The sequence below is a fragment of the Nilaparvata lugens genome, chromosome 11 (genome assembly GCF_014356525.2).
Source record: "Nilaparvata lugens isolate BPH chromosome 11, ASM1435652v1, whole genome shotgun sequence".
NCBI lineage: Eukaryota > Metazoa > Arthropoda > Insecta > Hemiptera > Delphacidae > Nilaparvata > Nilaparvata lugens.
In genome coordinates this window covers 23,723,157-23,745,980 of record NC_052514.1, presented here as the reverse complement: position 1 = coordinate 23,745,980, position 22,824 = coordinate 23,723,157, and the positions used below count along the sequence as shown (strand labels likewise).

Here is a 22,824-nt window from a genome sequence, read left to right as displayed (position 1 = left end):
TATGATTGGGGATCATATTCGAATAAAATAACTGATTTTCAGTCGGATCAAAATGTCCGCCATCTTGAACCGCCATTTTGAATCCAACTTCATTTAAAATAAGAAGGTGGTCATATGATACATGATTTCAATACAGAGTTTCAAGAGATAATGATTGTTGGAAACCGCACATCGATATCTCAAACCGTTCAAAAGTTACTCCCATTCAAAGATACTGATAAATCATCCATCCATCATCTTTACTATAATAAAGGAAAAAACTGGCTCATACACGTACGGGATAGGAAAATTATGTTTAACGCATCATCACGTCTGAACTCCTCAACTGATTTTAACTTGAAATAATTTTGCATATAGATTTTAATTAACCGAGGATGGTTCTAGGCCTATTTCAAACTTTTCAAGATTCCACTCGGTCAAGTTTCCGGTTTGTCAACTTTTAAAATAAACACTTGCGGATCACGGTTCAAAATAACAATATTGAATTTCAAATTTTTCATGCATGGATCAAATAATCATTACAGTATATTCACTGTATGGTGAATTGAATGAACCATGCATGAAGTCATTATAGCTATTATCAGTCATTTTTACTTTCCTTGCCATATTACCATAGGTAATGAAAGTATTGCTTTTCGAAAAAAATTATGGTACCCCAATTTCTAAATGTCTATACGTTTCAGGATCTCCTGAGTCCAAAAAAGTGGTTTTTGGTGTGTGTGTGTGTGTGTGTGTGTGTGTGTGTGTGTGTGTGTGTGTGTGTGTGTGTGTGTGTGTGTGTGTGTGTGTGTGTGTGTGTGTGTGTGTGTGTGTGTGTGTGTGTGTATGAGTGTATGTGCGTCTGTGTACACGATATCTCATCTCCCAATTAACGGAATGACTTGAAATTTAGAACTTGAGGTTCTTACAATATAAGGATCCGACACGAACAATTTCGATCAAATGCAATTCAAGATGGCGGCTAAAATGAGGAAAATGTTGTCAAAAACAGTGTTTTTCGCGATTTTCTCGAAAACGGCTCCAACGATTTTGATAAAATAGATACCTAGAATTTACGTTTACATCGTATGTCTCCAGCGTTATTGTCCTGTCACCAGCTGGCTCAGATCTTTGTTTATAAGTAGACTTGAGATGCGCGTGAACACTATAAGCTCTATCAACTGCCACAAGTCCCATATCTGTAGAAATTTCAGGAGCTCCGCCCCATCTATTCAAAGTTTGATTTTAGATTCCCAATTATCAGGCTTCAGATACAATTTAAACAAAAAATTTCGAGTGGAAAAGATCGAGCATGAAAATCTCTACAATTAATGTTCAGTAACATTTTCACCTAAAATTGAAAATAAGCTCGGAATTCGAGAAAATGTGATTATCCAATTGCAAACTGTTGATCCTATTAAATCATTCACTATGAAGAGGTAGCAGACATCGTATGTCTCCAGCGTTATTGTCCTGTCACCAGCTGGCTCAGATCTTTGTTTATAAGTAGACTTGAAATGCGCGTGAACACTAGCGTCAGGTGATCAATTTTCATAATGGCAAGGAAGGTTGTGTGAGTGCGCCACACCAAATTTTTGAGTTTTGTGTGCTATCAAGATACACTACAGTGTAGCTGTACAGTCTCATGATATCCCCAGCTTTGATTGTATTATGTAATATTATATTGTACATGTACCGTACTGTACCTACATGAGATAGATGTTTTCTACAAATTTATTAATAAAAATACTTTTCTACAGAACTACTTCTCACTTTCGAGCTTTGCTCTTTATATTGACAGAAGAAGTTTTTCAAGATTCAACCTATTTTTCAACAAGACTATTTTCCATGAATCTTCTAATAATACCGGTACACATAATAGCATGGCATACGTGCATGAATAGGTTTCTTAAAATAAATGTTGTATATTTACTGTTTTCCACTCTAATTTCAAGAATTCACAAGATTCTTTGAATTGAAAGACACAAGATTCTTCACCAATTATGTCATTTTTAAATTTATTTGAAAAACAGTAACAAGTACTACTTCATTCAATTGAGAAACGAGAGTGTTTATACACTGGTGGCTTTAGCTCACCGGTTTTGGCACTCCAAATCTGGAAAATTCGCCGTGTTTGGTGAATTTATAAGATTTTCGAGCCTATAGAATGTAAGTCTATATATATCATTATTATAGTGTTATGACTCAGAATTCCATTGCATTAGCTCTTCATGGAGATTGAGGCAATACTTACTCACCAATTTATTATCCTTTCTCCTAATTGTATCTTTTTCTAAATGTATTATGTGAATTTATCCTTTTTCGAACAGGTATGAAGACGCCCAGAACAGTGTCGGCTACTCGTACGACAAACCCGCCAATGCATGGTCAGATATCAGCAATCACCAGCTGATTCTGGAGCCAGTGCCCAAGTCTCAGTACTTCCAGGACATGCGTCATCAGCAGTACAATCAACAACAAGAGCAGCCTCAACAACAACAGCAAGATCAGCAGCAACAGCAAGTCTACAGCAATCAGCAACAACAACAGGAGCAGCCTCAACAACAGGTCTACAGTCAGCAACCGGTGCAACAACAGCAAGACTATCAGCAACAGCAGCAGCAGCAGCATCAACAGCAGCCTCAGCAGATCATCAACCACCCGTCACAAGATGCAGTCTATGAGGAACAGCCTTACTCCTACCTACAACCGCCACAGAAGAATCCCCTGTCATTCAATGACGAAAGGTGACTTACTATCGTATTATTTATTTCTCCTGGATTTGCTAATATCAATTTATTGACATTATCCTATCCTCTATCTGAATTCTTTATCAATTCATTCCATGGCAAATCGAGTATGAGTTAAAAAAAACTGGAAGAACCATTGTAAGAAAACTGTATATTACTTGAAAGAAGTTTGGAGGATCAGAGCAATTTTGTGACAACGGATTTTTTCATTCAATAATAAATTGATTTGCTAGATCCAAATAAAATCATAAATATATATTTATTATTTTAAACATTGATTTATTATTGGAGTGATCATCTTTAATACTTTAGAATGTTTGAAGCAATATACCATATTTTGCTGTAATATAAAAGCAATACATTTTGAAATAAATTCAAATTGTTATTGTGAATTCAATTTGAATAATTTTGAAAGCAGATATTGAATGTGAGAATGAGAATCTCCTTCAAATTGTTAAATGCTTTTAATGATAGATTAATCGCTAGATGAGTCATGGTTCCATTGGAAAGAATGTAGATGAATTATTATTTATTGAAACACTAGTGACACTTGAATTGGGAGAAGAATATGGAAGACTGAACATGAAGCCATTAGATCCTTTACGTTGAGTTCTGCTTTCAGTCCTATCATATCCGCCAGATTTGTGACCGATTTCTCGCATGTGAACCAAATCATGAGATCAATACAAAAACAGCCCATAATATAAAAATTTCATATTTTCGTCTTTGATGTGGATCTTGAGATCGGACGAGTTTAATACGTTAGACAGACTGGAGACCGAAATTATAGAATTTGATGAATTATGAGCTTCTCCTGTGTTGGTCTCATGGTTTGATCCACACGTGAGAGATCGGCCGTCAGTCCAACTGTTGGATAAGAAACGAGGTAGATCTCTAGACATGGAGGCGCCACAATAGACTGTGCCAAAACAATCTTGGTATTATATATATAGAAGTTTGGTTTGCTCTAGGGAATATTTTACTATTCACCATTTTGATATTAATTGCGTTTTTAGTTGCTTGCCATACAAAATGATCGAGTTCTCAACTTTTTAATAATGAATTATCAAATTTATTCTCACTAATTTCTTCAAGATATCCACACACACACACACAACACACACACACACACACACACACACACACACACACACACACACACACACCACACACACACACACACACCACACACACACACACATATATATATATATATATATATATATATATATATAAATGTCTGTGTGTTTGTTTGTTCCCTATAGACTCGAAAACTTCTTGACAGAACGGCATGAAACTTTGGGAATATGTTGTGTGAATATTGGGGATGGTTTCTTCTTGGTTTCTGACCAGAAATTTTAATAGGGGGTCTAATAATAATTATTTATTAATCCATTTTACAGACCTATGTTTTCGAAATTTTCGGCCGAGCGGCTACCTATGATTTAGCATCTAAAGATATCAGCTGTATAATAGACACGTCAACCTGTGATAAATTGTGTCCTAGTATTAAAACGGTTGTTTGGAGTTGAAGTTAGTGTAGTTGATTGGTACCAGCTTTTTGTTCCTTAGAAGACCTATACAAATAATTACCACTCCCCTATCATTGAAAAACTGGAAAAAGTTGGAAAAAAATTATTCATCTCATGAAATGGAGTTGTTCATATTGCATTCATCAATTACTGAAGAATGACAGACTAACTTAAAAAAATTCGAATTTAGCTTAGCTTATAATTCATCCTAAAATGGAAGATGGAAAGAATATGGAATTCTGTGTAATTCATCGTACATCGCATATTTCCTGAACCATCTATTGACAATCAACAACTATGAAAACATTAAATTCATCTTTGAAACACTGATTCAACCCATCTATTTTTTTTTAATTCAACACTTTACTGATAGATATTACTACCAATTCATTGAGAAGAATACGTTTCCGGAATAATAAATGCTGCATGACTAAGCACATAGGAAGTCCGTATTGAGATGTAAATGAAAAAATTGATTATCAGATAAATTCCATGATTCACCAAATAAAGTCAAGTGTGACATGATATACATTGACTTTTTGGCGGTACGAAGTTCGCCGGGTAAGCTAGTTGATAATAATGAGTTGAGGAGATAGTAACTGGGAAAATTTTTGTGATATTCATTCATTTATTCATAGACAACAGATACAATGCAGGTAAAAACAACAGGTATTAGCCCAAACATTTGTAACAATTCATTTATTACGATAATAATGAATCATTTTATTTGTACAACGTATAACCATACAAATGAGTCGAGTATAACATAATTCTGACAATGACTGGAATTATATATATATATATAGTATAAATTTACCATGAAAGTACCCACATTACAATCAATGAACAATATTACCAAATTGATCTATAATGCTGATATGTAGTATGGCTTTATTATGTGACAGAAAGTTGATAGTATTGTTTTATTGGCCAGGTACGAATGGAGTCTCCAGCCGGCCATCAAGTACAACATGCCTCACATCCCCCACCCCTTCTACCACAGAGACCCCCAACAGCAGCAGGTGGGTGTCCTGGTGCCATTGAGGGTGTTCGGAGTGCAGTCGTTCCCGCCAGTACTCGAGCGCCTCATCCAAATGGTCCAGAACCACTACTCGGTCTACAACAGCCCCGACACCCTCGTCATACCACCGACACCAGGCAAACCCTACTTCTATGAGAAGCCGGTCATACCCTTCGAGCCCGCCAACCCCATGATGGGCGGTGGAGAACCGACCACAGGCGACAAGGACCAGATGATGGGAGCAGGAGAGCAACCAATGATGGAGAACGGAGAGAAAGAACAGATGATGGGCGGAGAAGGTGACAAGACAGAGACAGAGACTACAACTACTGTTGTGGAGGAAGGGGTGATTGATGAGAGGTTTGGCAGCAATGGCAGCTCGACAACTGAAGCTACAAGTACTGACAAAACTAGTGAAACCACATCAGCCTCGATGGATATCACAACTGAGGAAATGTCAACAACAACAATGAAAGCTGAGGAAGAGGAAATGGTTGATGGAGAATCAACATCGTCAACGACATCATCAACCACTGAGGGAAAAGAGAAGCAAGAGACAACAGTATCCGAGGTGCGTTGAAAAGTTTTGATTCTGGTGATTGCTCCACATACCATGTTTTTGTCACTTATGAAATGATCCAAAGAACCTCTGTCTATAAGAGCTACAATATAATTGGCTTTGAATATTGAGTTGCTGAAATGAAGTATTACAGAACTTTAAAAAATAGTTCACTATCGGGTGGTGGAGGTTTTTTCCATTTAGCGTATTAGTATGACAATTACACAACACATACAACAACGCTCATGAGTCTCAAATGCCTACATAATATATACACTGTATATTCCCAATTTCTTTGAGATGTTGTATAGTTTTTGGTCAGGAGAACATAAGCTTATCTGACCACCATTATTGGGTGGAGGTTTTGGGCTTGAACTATTAACACTTTTGACCAGTACGAACTCCAACTCGATTCACAAAAATACGGCATATGAGTGCAACCAACTAAATTTTCACTGCAAACAATACTATGAGTAAGGATCAGCATTCGCACTAGAAATGAAAATAATATATAAATTAATGTCATTGTTCCTGCGTAATTCAAGTCTCTTTTCGAGAGTAGATCATGAGCTGCTTTAAAATTATACACTCATACATTCTACATTCTTTTGTAAAGAATTATACATTCTTCCATTCGCGGTTATGTATAGTCAGTTAATATTATAATGCGTTACAGTATCAAGTGACTTGTTAATTTTTGTCCCTTCATTCCATCCTGTCAAGTCCGACTAAAGAAGCTTAGAAATCGATCAGAAATTGTCCTTATATTAGACAGAGTGAGATCATCTCAGTCATATTATTGAAAATCTGTATTTTATGTTATTAAGCTTCATTCTACTTCAATTTAATGTGCATTCTCGTATAATATCATATTATGATAATCATTACAGATAATTAATATATGCATCGTTTATTTTTATCTCACTCTCTAATCAAATGTTAATCTTTTAGTAAGCCCTGCATACATCGATTTTTGTCCGTACGATATTTTACCGTCTCTATGAATTCTATCAGATTAAACGGAGCTTGACAAACCTCATCTGTTTGAAATTATCTGTTCAATCTAATAGGATATATAAGGACGGCAAAATAACGTACGAACAAAAATTGATGTCTGTATAGGTAGCCTCATTATTTGCAGATTTGTTTATTGCAAGAACGAACAACTAAATCAAGCATCTTATCTTGACAATTTCAGAATCGACGAACATTGATCTGATCAAAATGTAACCGATAAACACAGTTCCTATTTGAAAATGTCGCTTTTTTCCTATTTCCACAGGAGACCTCAACTGCAGCGTCTTCCTCATCAGAAACAACAATGACTGAAAGTGAACAGATGGAGAGTACAACCACTGCTGAAACTGAAAGCACAACGACGGAGAAGGCCGCACTAGAACCAATGAACTGAAGGTGAAAATCATTTCTAATAATAGCTCCCTCAATAAAGCTCCATCATTCATCATTCTAACATCCATCTATTGACAGAAATTTCTAGAAAGCAATATTTTTGCTGAGGGATGCAGCCCTATATTATGTTAATTAGTAAGCAAATTATATCGAACAAGAAGTGTTATCTTAGTGTTAGTCAAAACCACATAGATAGGGATTTACGAGAATAAAAGACCAAAGAAAATGCAGCATTTGGAAATGAATCAACAATACTGATAGTGAAGTCTTTTGTGCCGGTTGCACAAAACCTGGTTAAATTTTAATCAAGATCAATTCCACGAGAACCAATAAGAGAAGTCTTTTTTCGAAAAGCCTTATCTAATTGGTTCTTGTAAATTTAATCAGGATCAAAATTTAACCAGGCTTTTGTGCAACCAGGCCTAATACTTGAAAAAATCTAGGAAGACTTCACTTGTTGTCCAGGCAAAGAATGCTCAAAAAAAGGTATAGAGGGAAAAGTTTGGAACTCAATTTTTGACTCTGCAGCTTCATTAAGACTAGTTAGGAGCTTAACATATTGAAAATCCTCATCCCTAACCACTGTGCTAAAGGTGGAATACCGTCAAGTCGACACTGGTTGCTGTATTGAGAATTTCACACTCAACACTGAAGCTGCTGTAACAATTGTTGGAAACAATAAAATGTTGAAGTAATACATCAAATTTAGGAGAATTGAATTCTCTACAACCCAACGTTCAGTACTTATTTTCAAGATGCATTGTTGTTGAGTAATAAGCCCTGAAATTGCAAAAACTTCAATCAATCAATAAGTTTTTATTCCAATCAACACAATACAATATACAGGAAAGAAATCAAAACACAAAAAAATCACAATCAGAAATAAATTTCCAATGAAATACAAAAACAGGTTTCATGGCGGGGTGTGCTGAAAAGAAAGAAAGGAGGAAAAATACCTAGCCAACTATGGTTTCCCATGTAATAGGCAGGTAGAGGGTATAAAAGTAAGGAAAGAAGGGGTGAAGAGGAGAAGAAAAAGGGAAGTATTGGAGAAGATAGTAGGAAAAAGAGAAAAAAATGTGCAAAATTGTAAGCGAGTCCACTTTCAACAAATGTATCTAAAAGAAATGGCCTTGCAAACAGTAGTTCGAGCAGAAATCTCGAGATTCATACCTCGAAGAAAATGTTTTTGTATGTCCAGGTTTTTATTCCTAGTTTAGTTTTTCTACTGATCTTAGAGTCTATGAGGAAGTGGTCCGGAATAAGGTTTATTATTCTGGTGCCGATATAGATCAACACTGTTTCCTTGAACATTCAATATTAGTGTGATATGTGACATATATCTATTTGCAGTGGGCCTTAAATGGTAATTATTTACAATTGAATTTAAAGTTCGAGGAAAAATGGATTTATATTTTATCAAGTATTAAATTACGGTTTTAATATATAATTGTTGTATTGCCATTACCTTAAAGTCACTAAAAACCATCTCGGTAGAGTGAAATCTAGGTCTGTTTAGAATAATTTTAATTATTGAATAAATGAATAAATGAGTTTATTTCCTTCTTGAGAGACATAGTAAAAACACAAACAGAATCTTGGAAATTAACTGATCACGTTATTCAGTTATTGTGATCAGTGTGTAATACATAATATTAAATTTATAAAACAACAATAGTTTGAGTCTAGTCTAGCATAATAAACTTGAATAGTCGTCAGTACTACCTGCAGCGTGTAAACATCTTGTCTAATACACCATGGATAATATGATCATTATTAGGATTTGCAATATTATAATCAGTTAATATCAACAAAGTAAACAAAGTAGGTAATATATAAACATAAGATAATAGAACAGAATAGGCATATAAACGGATAAGTTATCTCAATACAGTTCTCAAGGTCGATGCATCATTCAATTCAAATAGCCAATGTATGAGTTTTTTACAATATTTAGTGTAAGAAGCACATATTTTAATATTAAGTGGTAATTTATTAAATAAATAGGGCCCTATAAACAAACAAGAATTTCTAAAAATACATTTTTTAACTTTAGGGGTACGGTACAGAATCCTATCATTACTTCTCATATTGTAATACAGGTTTTCAATTCCACAATTTCCACTTATTAAATAAAACATTTTTAGAACCTTAAAAATATAAAGATTTTGAATAGGCATGATTTTCAAATTGCAATATAAGGGGAAAGAGCTTTCTCTTTTTCTTTTATGTAATATTAATCTAATAATATGATTTTGTGATATTCGCAATCTATTTATGAAAGTTTTGAATGTTCCACCCCAACATATCAAACCGTACTAGAGCCGAGAATGAATCAAAGCATAATATAATGATTTCATCAGAGTTTGATCACATAAATTTCTGAGATAATAGAATTTCCTTATTGATCTTCTAATGTCACCATGTAAAATCTGAATGTGTTTTTCCAAGACATTTTTTCATCAAATGTTAGTCCTAAATATTTAAAAAGTCAACTCTTTCAATTTCTTCGCAGCTGCAGTCTTCTCGAGTACACCCTTGAGAATGATATAGGATTGGGGCGGAAAAGTCTACAGCTCTATAGTCGAAGTTTATGTATTTTGTCTTAGATACGTTAACTATCATTTTATTTTTACTGCACCATTCTCTCAGGATACTCAAATCAGCTACTATATTATTTTTTATAACTTCTTTGCTTTTATGGGAGTACAAGAAAGCAATGTCATCTGCAAAGGCTTGAATTATTCCATTGAACTTTATATTTAAGAGATCATTAATAAAGATAATGAATAAAATAGCTGAGGAAACGGAGCCCTGGGGGACGCCGACGGTGACGGGAAGGGGGCTACTGAGGCAGCCCTCAGCGCCAACCCTCACCTGCTGTTCCCTGTTACTCAGAAAACTGCGGAACCACCGCAGCGCCACTCCCCTGACTCCGGCCGCCTCAAGCTTTAAAAATAGAATTTCATGATTAATTAAATCGAATGCTTTTGTGGAATCTATATAGAGACCGGTTGTTTTATTGCTATTATTCAAACTATTGTAAACTAGATTTGAGAAATTTAAAAGGGCATCTTCAGTCGATTTTCCTTTTTGGAAGCCGAACTGCTTTTGGGAGAAAAAATTATTTTTATTTAGGTAATTTACTAATCTATTTATCATAAGCTTTTCTAGGATTTTTGAGAAAACGGAAAGCAAGCTAATAGGTCTGATGTTATTTAATTTTATTGAATTTTTCTTTTTGAAAATTGGTATTACGACACTCAACTTTAACATTTCTGGGAAAACTCCTTTACTGAAGCTTAAGTTAAAAATATGGGTCAGTACGGGTGCAATATATAAGGCAATTCTTTTTATTAGTAGAACATTAAATTTATCAAAGCCGGATGATTTCTTATTTTTAAGATTAGAGATAACTTTTAAGATTTCATTATCTGTAGTTGGTTCTATGAAAAAGGAACGACACTGATGATAAAGACCAAGGCAGACAGAAGAAGGTGTATTGCAATCGGGCTGAACAACATTGATGAGATAACGATTAACTTTGTTGGCTACATTTTGGGGGTCGCACTCAATAGTACCGTCCTCCAATTCCACCTTATCAAAAATTTGATTACGGCTTTCACCAGTTAAGCTGTTGATCACTCTCCACTGTCTGGCCGGATCTCCATCAGCAATACGAATACAATTTGAATAGAAGTTTCTCTTTGTAGAATCAATTTCATTTTTTAGATTGTCATAATAAGTATTATAATGGTCTCTTAAGGGTGTATCATAAGGTATTTTTTTTAATAATTTGTATAATTTCCTTCTCCTTTCTATTTTACGTAAAAGGTCTGTGGTAATCCACGGACTTATGATCTTAGCTTTTGTAAGTCTATTATTAGAATTTATAGTTTTAGAGCATTTATTAACTAGGTCCGTTAGAATAGAATAAGATCTCTCATAACTTAAATTTACATCTTCTATCTGATACACATCATTCCAATCAAGTAATTGAAGACATTCACAAACTTTATCAATATCGGTTATTGATTGGTTATTGATTATTAGTTTTTGGGCCACGAATAATTCTTCAATATGACAAATGAAACATCCCCCCAAATAGCTATGCCATACTGAAGAATTGATTTAACCAGAGCATGATATACAATTTCTAAATTTTTCTTATTCATAATTTTATTTATTTGATAGAATTTGTAAGATAAATATCTAATTCTTCTACAGACAGACTTAATATGTACATCCCACTTTAGATGATCATCTATAATGATACCTAAGTATTTAATATCATTGACTTTTTTATGGTGGGACAATCACAATTACCTAGGTTTGAAGTGCACCTTGAGTGGATCTTTAATTCTTCATTACCAACAGGCTGCCCTAATTTATTTACTGAGAAGGTTATGTAGCTAGTTTTAACGTGAAAGGAAAACTGTCTTTTCAGAGATCTTACACTTTTTGAAGTGAATATCTCGGAAACTAAAGAAGATATCACAAAACCCTACTGAAAAAACGTGTCGGAAATTTATCTAGTTTAATTTTTGTTCAGTTAGTCATGTCGCTGAAATGCATTGTTTCCAAGATACACGCGTGTAAGAAATGAAAAAACGAAACATTTAAACCTCCCTCATTCCTTAAGCACAAAGGGTAGGGATGAGGACTTTTGATATTTTTACCTACTGGATAATCCAAACAGAGCTGTGAAGTCTAATATTGTGTTCCAAACGTTCCCTCCAAATTTCCCTGTTAATTGATAACTTATATTGTTGTTGAACTGGAGATTTTATATTCAATACTATAAAGGCTGCGAAATTCGTAGGGAGATACGTGAATTAATGAAATTATACATGAAATTAAAGAGAATATGATGCTCATGAGTCGATGAGCTTATGATTAGTAAAAGATGAAAAAGTCGGAGCCGGAAGGTTTTTTCTTCGAAATGTGACACCTTCAAGAGCTGATACCTATAAAACTGGAGGAGATATGAAAAAATGTCACAAATGAAACTTGTAGTATAATTTGTAAGCTTCAATTTTGTATATGTCAAAAACATTCGGAATTCGCATATTGTTGGAGATATGTAAAAAAATGGTACTTTCAAACCACCTCCACCCCCTTAGCAAAGGGGTTGCCCCCTGTGGGCTGGGGGAGCTTCGAGTCGATCATCGTACTCAACAATGACTAAAATGGACCTCAAGGCATCTCCAGAAGTAATAGCTATACACTATCCTTGACTAAAATGGACCTCAAGGCATCTCCAGAAGTATAGCTATACACTATCCTTGACTAAAATGGACCTCAAGGCATCTCCAGAAGTAATAGCTATACACTATCCTTGACTAAAATGGACCTCAAGGCATCTCCAGAAGTAATAGCTATACACTATCCTTGACTAAAATGGACCTCAAGGCATCTCCAGAAGTAATAGCTATACACTATCCTTGACTAAAATGGACCTCAAGGCATCTCCAGAAGTTGCCTCGCCTTCAAACCCACGGAATTTGCCCCATCAGGGCAGTTTCGGAGGGGCAAAAAGAAAAACCCAAGAGACCAGAGATGGGTGAAACTCCAGGCACAAATGTGGGTCAAGAGGCTAAGTCGAGGGTGACCGGGCGCCCTAGAGGCAGTTTGGCGTCCCCTCTCTCAGCGGAAGGATCTACAAAAAGGCCAGGTGTGGAACTCACGTAGGTCACGAGTTTGTGGGTGGAGAGGCCAAAACTCACCACTGCTCAAAGAAGGGCGGCCATTTAGGCAAAACTACTTGGGAGAGGTGAGGCTTTTGACCCTGCGAAGTTTCGGAGGGGCAAAAAGAAAAAAACCCAAGATACCAGTGATGGTTGAAAAACCAGGCACAAAGTTAATGTGGGTCAAGAGGCTGAGTCAAGGGTAGCCGGGCGCCCTAGAGGGAACTTGGCCTCCTCTTCCTCGGCGGAAGGACCTACAAAGAAGGGCAGGAGTGGAACTCCCGTAGGTCACGAGGACTAATCAGTCTGAAGAGACTGCCAAGCATATCACACTGGATTGCGACAAGGATTGCAACCAGGTGATGAATGGAATGTTAGTATAGAGAAAAACTCCTGGTTTTTGTAAAGTACATAGGTATTGGTTTGCCTAACTAACATACTACTTGGAAACACAATAAGCTCCGGTTGACGTGTGGTGCTCTTTGAACCTTTGGATCCTTGAATCCGTCCCTTCAAGAACAATAAGCAAAAATAATAGCACAGGGGGTAGAAGTGAGGAATTTTGATATGTTCACCCCCTTATTATCCTCAAAGAGGGTCAAAAATTGTGTTCCAAACTTTCCCCTCTATAATCTTTCGTTGACTATTGTTAATTTTATAAGATTCAAAATCGCAGAACCGAAACTACAGTCTACCTTTATTATTCATATCAAGCGCTCGAGAACAACATCTACGTGTTTTCTTTGAACTCGGAATTCTTTCATTTAAAAAAGTCATACTTCAATACTCCAAAAAAAATTCCATATGAAAATGAAGGTGTGCTTCCAATAGATTGTGGCTCTTACCTGATGAACTTCACTTAGGCCGACGTGAACTACATAAACTACATCTACATGCTTAAAATTCATTAAACAACCAATAAAATTGAATTCTCTCTTCCACTAAACACGTTAGTATTCAGTATTTGATAGCCCACTATTCAGTTGTGGATGTGGAACTTCTCAACTTCATGATGGATTATTTATTGACCCACAGACCAAGAAGGATGTAAGGGAGAAACATTTTAATTTACTTATTAAATATTACATCACTTATTACATTCACCTAATCTTTTTTTTCGCAAAAAAATTATGATTAAATCGATCCATCTATTCAGTCAATGAATTATTAGTATTCTTCATACCGATTGTAGATTTAGTTTTCTGATAAGGCTGACGATTTTCATTTTCATTGTGAACTCAATGGAACGTAAGAGCTCAACTATGGAGGCATTATATTTGCAGCTTTTTCAGTACAAATAAGTTGGTATGTTTCAAGAGCCGTATCTCATAGATCGTGTTGTGATTCAAAACCAATCACTGGACTTGATGCAAGTTACACGTCTAGTCTGATATCTAATCTTCAATAAACGAGTAGATGAAAACGAAAACTAGATCACCGCAGGTGGTATTTATCCACTGAGCAATGACATCAGGAACGCCCAAACTGATAATCAACCAAGAGCTCAGACTTACAAGCATTTTAAGAACTGGATTTAGTAATGATCATGAACACCAAATAAGTGTTTGATTATCAAACCAGATAGATATGAAATATGTGATCAGATATTCAAAGTAGATTAAGAAGAAAAGAGTTGGGCTGAGTGAGAGTTCACGTATGACAGAGACAGAAGAAAGGGTGAAATAAGAGCGAGTTTGTCATACCCTGTTATTAGCTAACGTTAATTGACGTCCGTGAAATGATTGACTAGAAATAAATTATATCAAGAGAAGATGAATCTAAATGACTGGCTCGTTCGCTAGCAACTTTTTGCGCTTCAAGAAAGTAAAAATTGATAGAAAGTTAAAATTTGATCAACTTCTTTAGTGTAACCTATGCATTTACTAGGCTGGAGTACTTTTTCAAGCTTCTTCGTTTCAATAATTAATCGAAAGCGGTCAACTTATTTGTATGATAAATAATATTACTGTACATGATCAGTATAATTTGAAAAAGGAAGGAAGAGTGAGTTACTCGCTCATGTTTTTGTTGAGCTCAAATTCATTGAAAATACTTTTCCATTTTAATAAATAAAATTTAAACTATTCCGTACTAAGTTTGTTGTAAGAAGCGTGCACTAATTATATTGATTATCGACTCCAGTCTTAGTGAAGTTTAATAAGCGAATCATTAATACATAAAACAATTGAGTGAACTCGAATGGTTTATTGAATTTTTGAAGTCAAAGAGGATTGCTGTCCAATAATGAGCCTCCAGAATGATTCAACCCATTTCCATTACTCATCTTGTCAGTTACTCTTAAGCTGCATTTAGCTTATAGCTGCACATAGCTGGTTCACACCAAAGCTATTAACAAAATGTTAATAACTTAATCCTTATAGATTCTATTAGATTGAATTATAACTTATCATATACATGATGAACATGTGTGTTTGTCAAGTTCCGTTCAATCTAATAGAGTCTATAAGGATTAAGCTATTAACATTTTTTAATAACTTTGGTGTGAACCAAAGGATATGAATGATGATTCATTGTCCGTTATGATAATGTGTCTTGTATTTGTAGTAATTGAAAGTTGGAGGCGTTAAAAATGCAGTAAGGGGTGAAAATCAATTTAGTGATGAAAAATTATAAATATTATTGAGGAGGGGTATTTGAGAATTGAATTGATTTATAACACAAAAATCTCACAAATAATAACGACTTAGAAGATATATAAAAGGATTCAATGATAATGGTTCCAAGGCTTCAGAAGGTTTCAACATTGAAACAGATGAAAATCGTTACTAATAAATTGAGAGTTCGTACAAGAGTATAGCATAATATGATTGTTTAGTTCTTCACTTGAAAAACTCGGAGAGCACTTCGAAAGAATTTTCGCAAGAAACTAGTCTCTGAGAGTTAATTGGATTGAGACATAAAAATTAATAAGTGTGCAATAAAATGGAAAATACAAATTTTCCAAAAGGTAACACCCGAGGGCTATCGTTTAAATTGCATGATTGACAACCATTTCCCTTTTGTTATTAACAGGTGAGAAGGAGAGAAAGAGCGAATAAGTGTAGAAGAGAGAAGTGAGTTTCAGACGTCACTTTCATAACCGCTTTCGTATTCATAAGTCTGTTACAAGTTTATAAAAAGCTCCTACAATAAAAACACTGGACAGCAGTTACAGTTCTGTTCAGTAACGAATGAGTAACAAGTAATCTGCAAACCTGCTTTCAGCCTCCACAGGCAACAGCTGGTTTCTTCCATAATATTGCTAAACAGCCAAGGTCTAGGTCTGGTGAAACTCACAAGGAAGTTCAATGTTGTCAAGAGGCGTTGATGGGTTCCTATCAAAATAATAAGTGGAAACAAGTATATTTATATGCAAAACTCATTAATAATCTTTCAAAATTTGACAATTTTCCTAGTGAAGGGAGTTTCACAGTCAGCTTCAGACTATTAAACTCAGTGAGGTTTCCTGTTCAAAGAAGAAAACAATCAAACAGGTCTTATGAAATTATAATACCATCAACGTTATGATAGAAGAATGTCTATATCTCTAGTATAGTGTCGATGATATGATTTGATGATGTATCGTTATATTGTCATTAATTTGTTAAAGAGATTTTTTAATGTTATATTATCATTGACTATCATTAATTTGTTGAGAGATATGTTGAGACTGATGCATCGATCCTGCTTCCTACTACAGTTTGTAAAATGAATAAAAATCTACGAATCAAGTTACAGTTTTTCTGATTGATGAAATCATCCAGTTTATAGATGAAATGTCTATGTTTTTTCTATGACCATAGTCTGCTTAATAGAAATTGAACATATTATAGTTCAATGAAGGAGGAAGAAAACTCGGTTCAAATAATTCGAGTTCAAATACTAATAGTGAAACTCAAAAGAAACATTTTTACAACAGATTCTGATAAGAATTATTTTATGAGGGAATCAGCTTTTAATTGTTTATGTATTCATTTATAGAGCTTAAATATATATCGACGATGCTAGGTCTGCGATTCATTTCTTCACCATTACATTAGTTTTTATTGATTGAGTTCATATTCATTTATTCAATATTGAACATATTGGTAGGATGGTCTCATTCTCCCACTCCTAATGAACATGAAAAAACTACACGAACAAAGTCTTTTGATTCCTAAAAATAATAAGTCACATTCGTTTGATACTCAATAATTAAAAACTTTACCAAATTCAGACACCTAATTATCTATTATTTTCTCACTGCCAATGAAAGCACCGCTTTCTCAGGATGTTCACGAAAATATGTAATTGCAAACACAGAAGTAATGATAATACAAAGTACATGACACATATGAGGTGGGTGGAGAAATTTGGTTTTTTCAAGCGTTGCCGACCAGAGGTCATGACGCAGAGGTCACGTGGAGGTCACTCACTAGAAGTCACGCCCTTCCCGATTTGGGAACTGTGAACTTGTCTCAGAACCCAAAGTACTCATAGCTCACCAAAAGTCATTGAGATTTTGACCTCCATTTTCAATGGCCGTGAAATTATAATTCTTCTCCTTAATAAGGTACCGTAATAACTTCTCGAACCGTCCTCAATCAACGCGAATACCGAATAGACCATCCTTTTAATGAGAGTTTTCTACATTTTTAATAAGATATTGATTAATGATATTTTAAAGAGGAGACCAAGTACTGATTAACATCATATTTTATATTTATTATTTGGCAGCTATTTTATAAAACCGTTGTATATATTATTCCAGTTTCTTTGCCAGCATGTCTTTAATATTTCTCTTCCACATGACATTACTTCATATAAGAAAAAAGAAGTGATTAGTTAATGAGCTGAGCAAAAGGATTTGTTAACCGATGCAGGGATGACCACTGTAAGCTGTAAGGTAGAAATATATTCTATTCATTACCAGAAAAATTTCTCATTAGGCCTGTATGTCAAACCAAAGATAGCTTCGTTAAATTTGTCTCGAGATGATCATAAACTAAGATGTAGCCAATTAATTCCAATCCAACAACTCTCTATTAAGATGATGCACCCTTATTTTTTTATAAAAGTTTTCGAATCAATCAAGATGCCCACTATAATGTATCTTCAGTTTCAATCCGTCTGTGCGCGTTTCACTCTCCATAGCTCACTTCCTACAGCTTTGTTATTAAATATATTATCACTTACAAAGTGAAAATTTTATAAATCAAAAATTTAGTGAGGCAGACCACCTTCTACATTCACATAGACCAAACCAAAATGTAACAACCCACACATTTCCTTGAATGACAAATATCTCCTTGAAGCACATTATAGAAAGAAATCGTCGTCTCACATTATCACCAGTTCTATAATTATTCGCTACTTGATAGACTAGGTGATTTACCTATCCGATCAAACAGAGAGACGTGACTGCCAAAATTTACAACGTAGTCCCTGAAGCCATTATCGATTTTGTTATCGATTTTTTTCTGTTGATTTCACTTTCGCGTTCGATGTGATTTCTATAGAAGCTTTTCCTCTCAGCCAGGTTCCTTTCAGTTTCGTTTAGACGCATTTAAACGGCGCTCGATATAATAAATGAAACCTACCCGGCAGACTAGAACCGGCAAAACAAGAAAACTTGAACTTGAATGACGACTCCAAAGTGAAATCCGAACGATACCTGGTCGGTCAGTTACCTGCCTGCTTTGTCCAGTATTATAATCTACGAACTTCGATCTTAAGCCAAGTTACGTTGGAGAGTCTTATAGCATCGGCTATTAGTTAACAACCGATCCTGGAGTTTTTCTGTAGCAGTCGGAACAATCTCTTCCTGCAAGTCTTTGAACTTTGCATTGATGGAAATAATCAAACACTTTCACTCTACTCCACGATGCGGCTATGAAATTATTTTCAGATACTGTGGATTTTTGAAACTTAAATTTGAATAAATAATAGGATAATTTTTGTGTTAAATAATATACATTATATAATAATAATAATAATAATAATAATAATAATAATAATAATAATAATATAATAATAATAATAATAATGATAATATCGAGTGAACTGACTGCATATTATAATATACATTATAATTTGACTCTACACACATTTACATCATCAATCCTAGAATATCATGCATCTTATGAAAGTCAAGTCATTGATAGCTTATCAATAAAGGCATTGGAAGATGATTAAGCTTTTAATCGGCGCTTCGAGATTTTTCATGGCATTCCTCATCTTTTTCCTGATCAAGATATGACATTATCTTGAATGAGAGAATATGTGCTCAACTTGCACTGGAAAATCCTTGATAGCGAATTTTATTTCATGCTAAAAAATGATTGGAAGCTGATTTGTAAATTTTATACGGTGACCAATGTTTGAGGAGTTGATCATCTATGCTTCGGATCTGAACTAGGATGCCAATTTGAGAGATGACAACGTGAAGTGGTGCCCCAAACTCCAGTAACATATAGTTTTTTATTGAGAGAACATGTTGAGCTTTCATAATGTTGTTTCAAATCGCTACAGGTATTTTTTCAATAATTATGAGATTTTTGTCCTCTGATATTTCAGTGGGAATCAATTATTTTAAACTATCAGATTGAATACAGTAATCGATCACATATTACATGGCATCAATACAATTATATTGATTTCCAAATGAACTATTTATAGGTTTTGCTTTCTATTTTTCAATTCAAGTTCTGGTTTGCCTACTGCTGATCGCTCCTTTCATCAATTATTTTATTTTTTCAACATGTATATCGTAATATTGTTGAAAGATAAATTTTATATTGCTTGTTATCAGAAATCATAGTACTGAATCCAAATCCATAGCCTACTATAATAAAGGAGAGAACTGGTCTCCACACGTAGTGTAGGGGATAGGAATATTATGTTCGACGCATCATCACGTCTCAACTACTGAACTGATTAACTTGAAATTTTGCATATAGATTCTTGATTAAGTTAGGATGGTTACAGGCCTATTTTCAATTCTTCAAAATTTCATTACGTCAAGTTCTCAATTGGTCATGCTTCCAATTTGTTACGTTTTGCTAACTTTGAATGAGAGTGGTCACAGATAGAATAGTGTATTCAACGGTTTCATTTTCTATCTTCCAATTATTCTTCCATCCTCCATATACTCTTATATATAGAGTGTCTGATAAGTCACTCACTATATTTATACAGCTATAATTTCTTTATTTATGAATCAATTTTGTTAGAACTACTTTTGTTATATAGAGCACTCCTTGAGGTTATTTTTAACACCAATTTTTATTTGTTTCAGTTTGAAGGTGCCCCCTCTCTTGACTGTGGAAGAAAGAGCCCATGGGAAAGAGCTGCTATTTCGGCTCTTTCTTCCACAGTCAAGAGAGGGGGAATTTTTAAACTGAAACAAATGAAAATTGGTGTTAAACATAACCTCAAGGAGTGCTCAATCTAACAAATGTAGTTCTGACAAAATTGGTCCATGAATGAAGAAATTATAGCTGTATAAAAATAGGGAGTGACTTATCAGACACACTGTAGATTCTTAATCATCCGAGGATGGTTCTAGCCTATTTCAAACTCGATCAAGTTTTCAGTATGTCATGTTTTAAAATAGACCTTTGCGGAGCACGGGTTACCTGCTCCTGCTCCTAGTATAATTGATGGCGGAAAATTTGTATTTTTCAAGAATAAACGCAGGAGTAATAACAATAAAGTTTGCAAGAGTGGGAAGTAATCGCGAAGAAATTTCACAATGGAGTTGTATGTCCAAAAATACAGGAGAAAGTTGCATTATTCAATGTGACCTTTAAAAACACTGTCCGAGGGAAGACTTTACAACAGTTTCCGATGGATTAATAGGGCATAATTCATATAATAGGATTTCATACTCCAAAACGACCAACTATGATCTACCAGAAACCATTCACCCGAAGTACACTCTGTTCTCAAGAATGGATGACTAAAAAGATAGATAGAAATAATAATTCACGACCTTCCTATCAAAAGGTAATGTGAATAAATTCTAAAGATAAATAGCAAGTGTTGGAAAAAATGCCATGTAGTCTGTCCAATCATGTTGGAGATCACGTTTACCCATAAAATGTTATATCAAAAATGAAAATTATTCACAGAAAGACTAGATCGCAAGAACAGAATATGGGATGTGAGGAGAAAAGTCTTCTCAGGTTTCTTACAATTTTGAAAAAACCTTTTCTACTCTAACAATATTAAAAGATATGAGTGTAACACTGTTACCTTTTTTTGTTTTGTCAATCATATTAGAAGTCACACCGAGTAACCATTAATTTTTCGTTGACATATTTTATAACTAAACTTTTTATACTAAAGTCTTCCAGCGAAGTCGTCACTTACCTCCTATGAAATATAATCACACTACATTCTTTTCACTCGCTGTATTTGCTACCAACATGATTAATACAAAACATGATTATCATACACTTATACTACTAAAAATCTAAAATGAAACCAATTTGTGTTTTATATCAGTCTACAATAAAATTTTTTAATAAATTATTACTCCTTGATGTATTCCCCTCTACTTAAATTTGTATTTTCGTATTGATTTCTTTTAAATTCCCGTATTATTTTCTCTTCAAGAACACACATAAAAAGAGATAATAATAGAAGAGCAACACTGACAGAATGTAAGAACATAGCTAAAAGGCAAGAATTGAATAACCTTTCCTCCCTTATAACTCCCAAGTAAGCACTTAAGACATTCGTATTCTTTTGATTACAGTACTTTGAAAACATTATTCGCTACTTTCCACATATAGAGGACTCAAAAGTGCTCAGAGCTATAATTGTGGAACACGCATGCTAAAGAAAAATGACCATTCTACTAGCCTACGTGGATCGTGTTTCTTTGTTTATTTCTTCACCACATTCTTCTTCTTCTTCTCCTCCTCCTCCTGATTGGCATTCCTCCTGCTCTCCCTTCTTCTTATAAGCATCTTTATCACGACCCTTAAAGAGGCAACATCCTCTTTCTTCGTTATCTCATTCCACTTCTCCTATTCATCATGATTCTTGAGAAGTGAAACGTATACTCTTCACTTTCTTTATCATCATCCCACTTCTATTATTTTTATTTTACTTCTCTGATCTTCCTACTTCTCTTGTCTCTCCTCTTAGTCTTCCTTCTCTCTCTCATACTCTTCACAAATCATCCTAAGTTTCCTTCTATTTCTCTGCTTTTCTCATGTACCCCTCCATTTTTTGTCCTTTATCCTTTATATATTACAAATTCTCATCCACCATTTTTCCAATCTCCCTTTTCTCTTCTAATTCAGTTATACTCCTTAGATTCATTTCTCTGATGAATTTTTTACTTCTTCTCTCAATGTTATTATTTCCAATACAACCCCCTATTACTTCTCCCCATTTCTCTACAAATTTATTATCTTTTTCTCACTCCTTCCATATTACTGACCTTTAACCACCTCCCATTAACTATCTTGTCTCTCCCCTCATTTGAAAATTGTTAACTAACATTTATTTGCTTTCCTTCTCCCTCCTCTTCGCTGCATATTACTTAACTTTACTTTTTTCTTCCTTTGTAGCCTCCTTCTTTTTATTATCCTAATTCCTTCTCCAATCTCTTTTTCTCCACATTTACCTCCAATCATTCTCTATTGCCTTCTTTTCTGTTAATCTTCCACCTTTACGTACTTCACGATTTCTTCCTTCTTCATTGCCATTTGTTTTCCATCTTCTTCCTCCTCATCATCATCTTGCTTCTTTTTTCTCCATCCGCCACCTCCTCCTGCTCTTTCATTTCTTCTTCTCTTTCTTCCCTACCCACATATCCCCTTACCTCGTCTCTGCCTTCTTCCTTTTCTCAGCACTCGCACTCCCACTCAGTACTATGACCCTCTAGAAAGTA

At 34.7% G+C, this 22,824-nt stretch overlaps 1 protein-coding gene across 1 annotated transcript in view; it reads left to right on the top strand.

Moving 5' to 3' along the window:
• LOC111048012 (bromodomain-containing protein DDB_G0280777) overlaps positions 1 to 22,824 on the top strand; it is a 45,862-nt gene that overhangs the window by 18,898 nt on the left and 4,140 nt on the right. The window contains exons 3-5 of the mRNA XM_022333855.2: positions 2,310 to 2,726; positions 5,196 to 5,853; positions 7,124 to 7,254. Of these exons, the coding sequence (XP_022189547.2) occupies positions 2,310 to 2,726; positions 5,196 to 5,853; positions 7,124 to 7,252 (1,204 nt within the window). The 3' untranslated portion in view covers positions 7,253 to 7,254. The remainder of the gene's footprint in view (positions 1 to 2,309; positions 2,727 to 5,195; positions 5,854 to 7,123; positions 7,255 to 22,824) is intronic.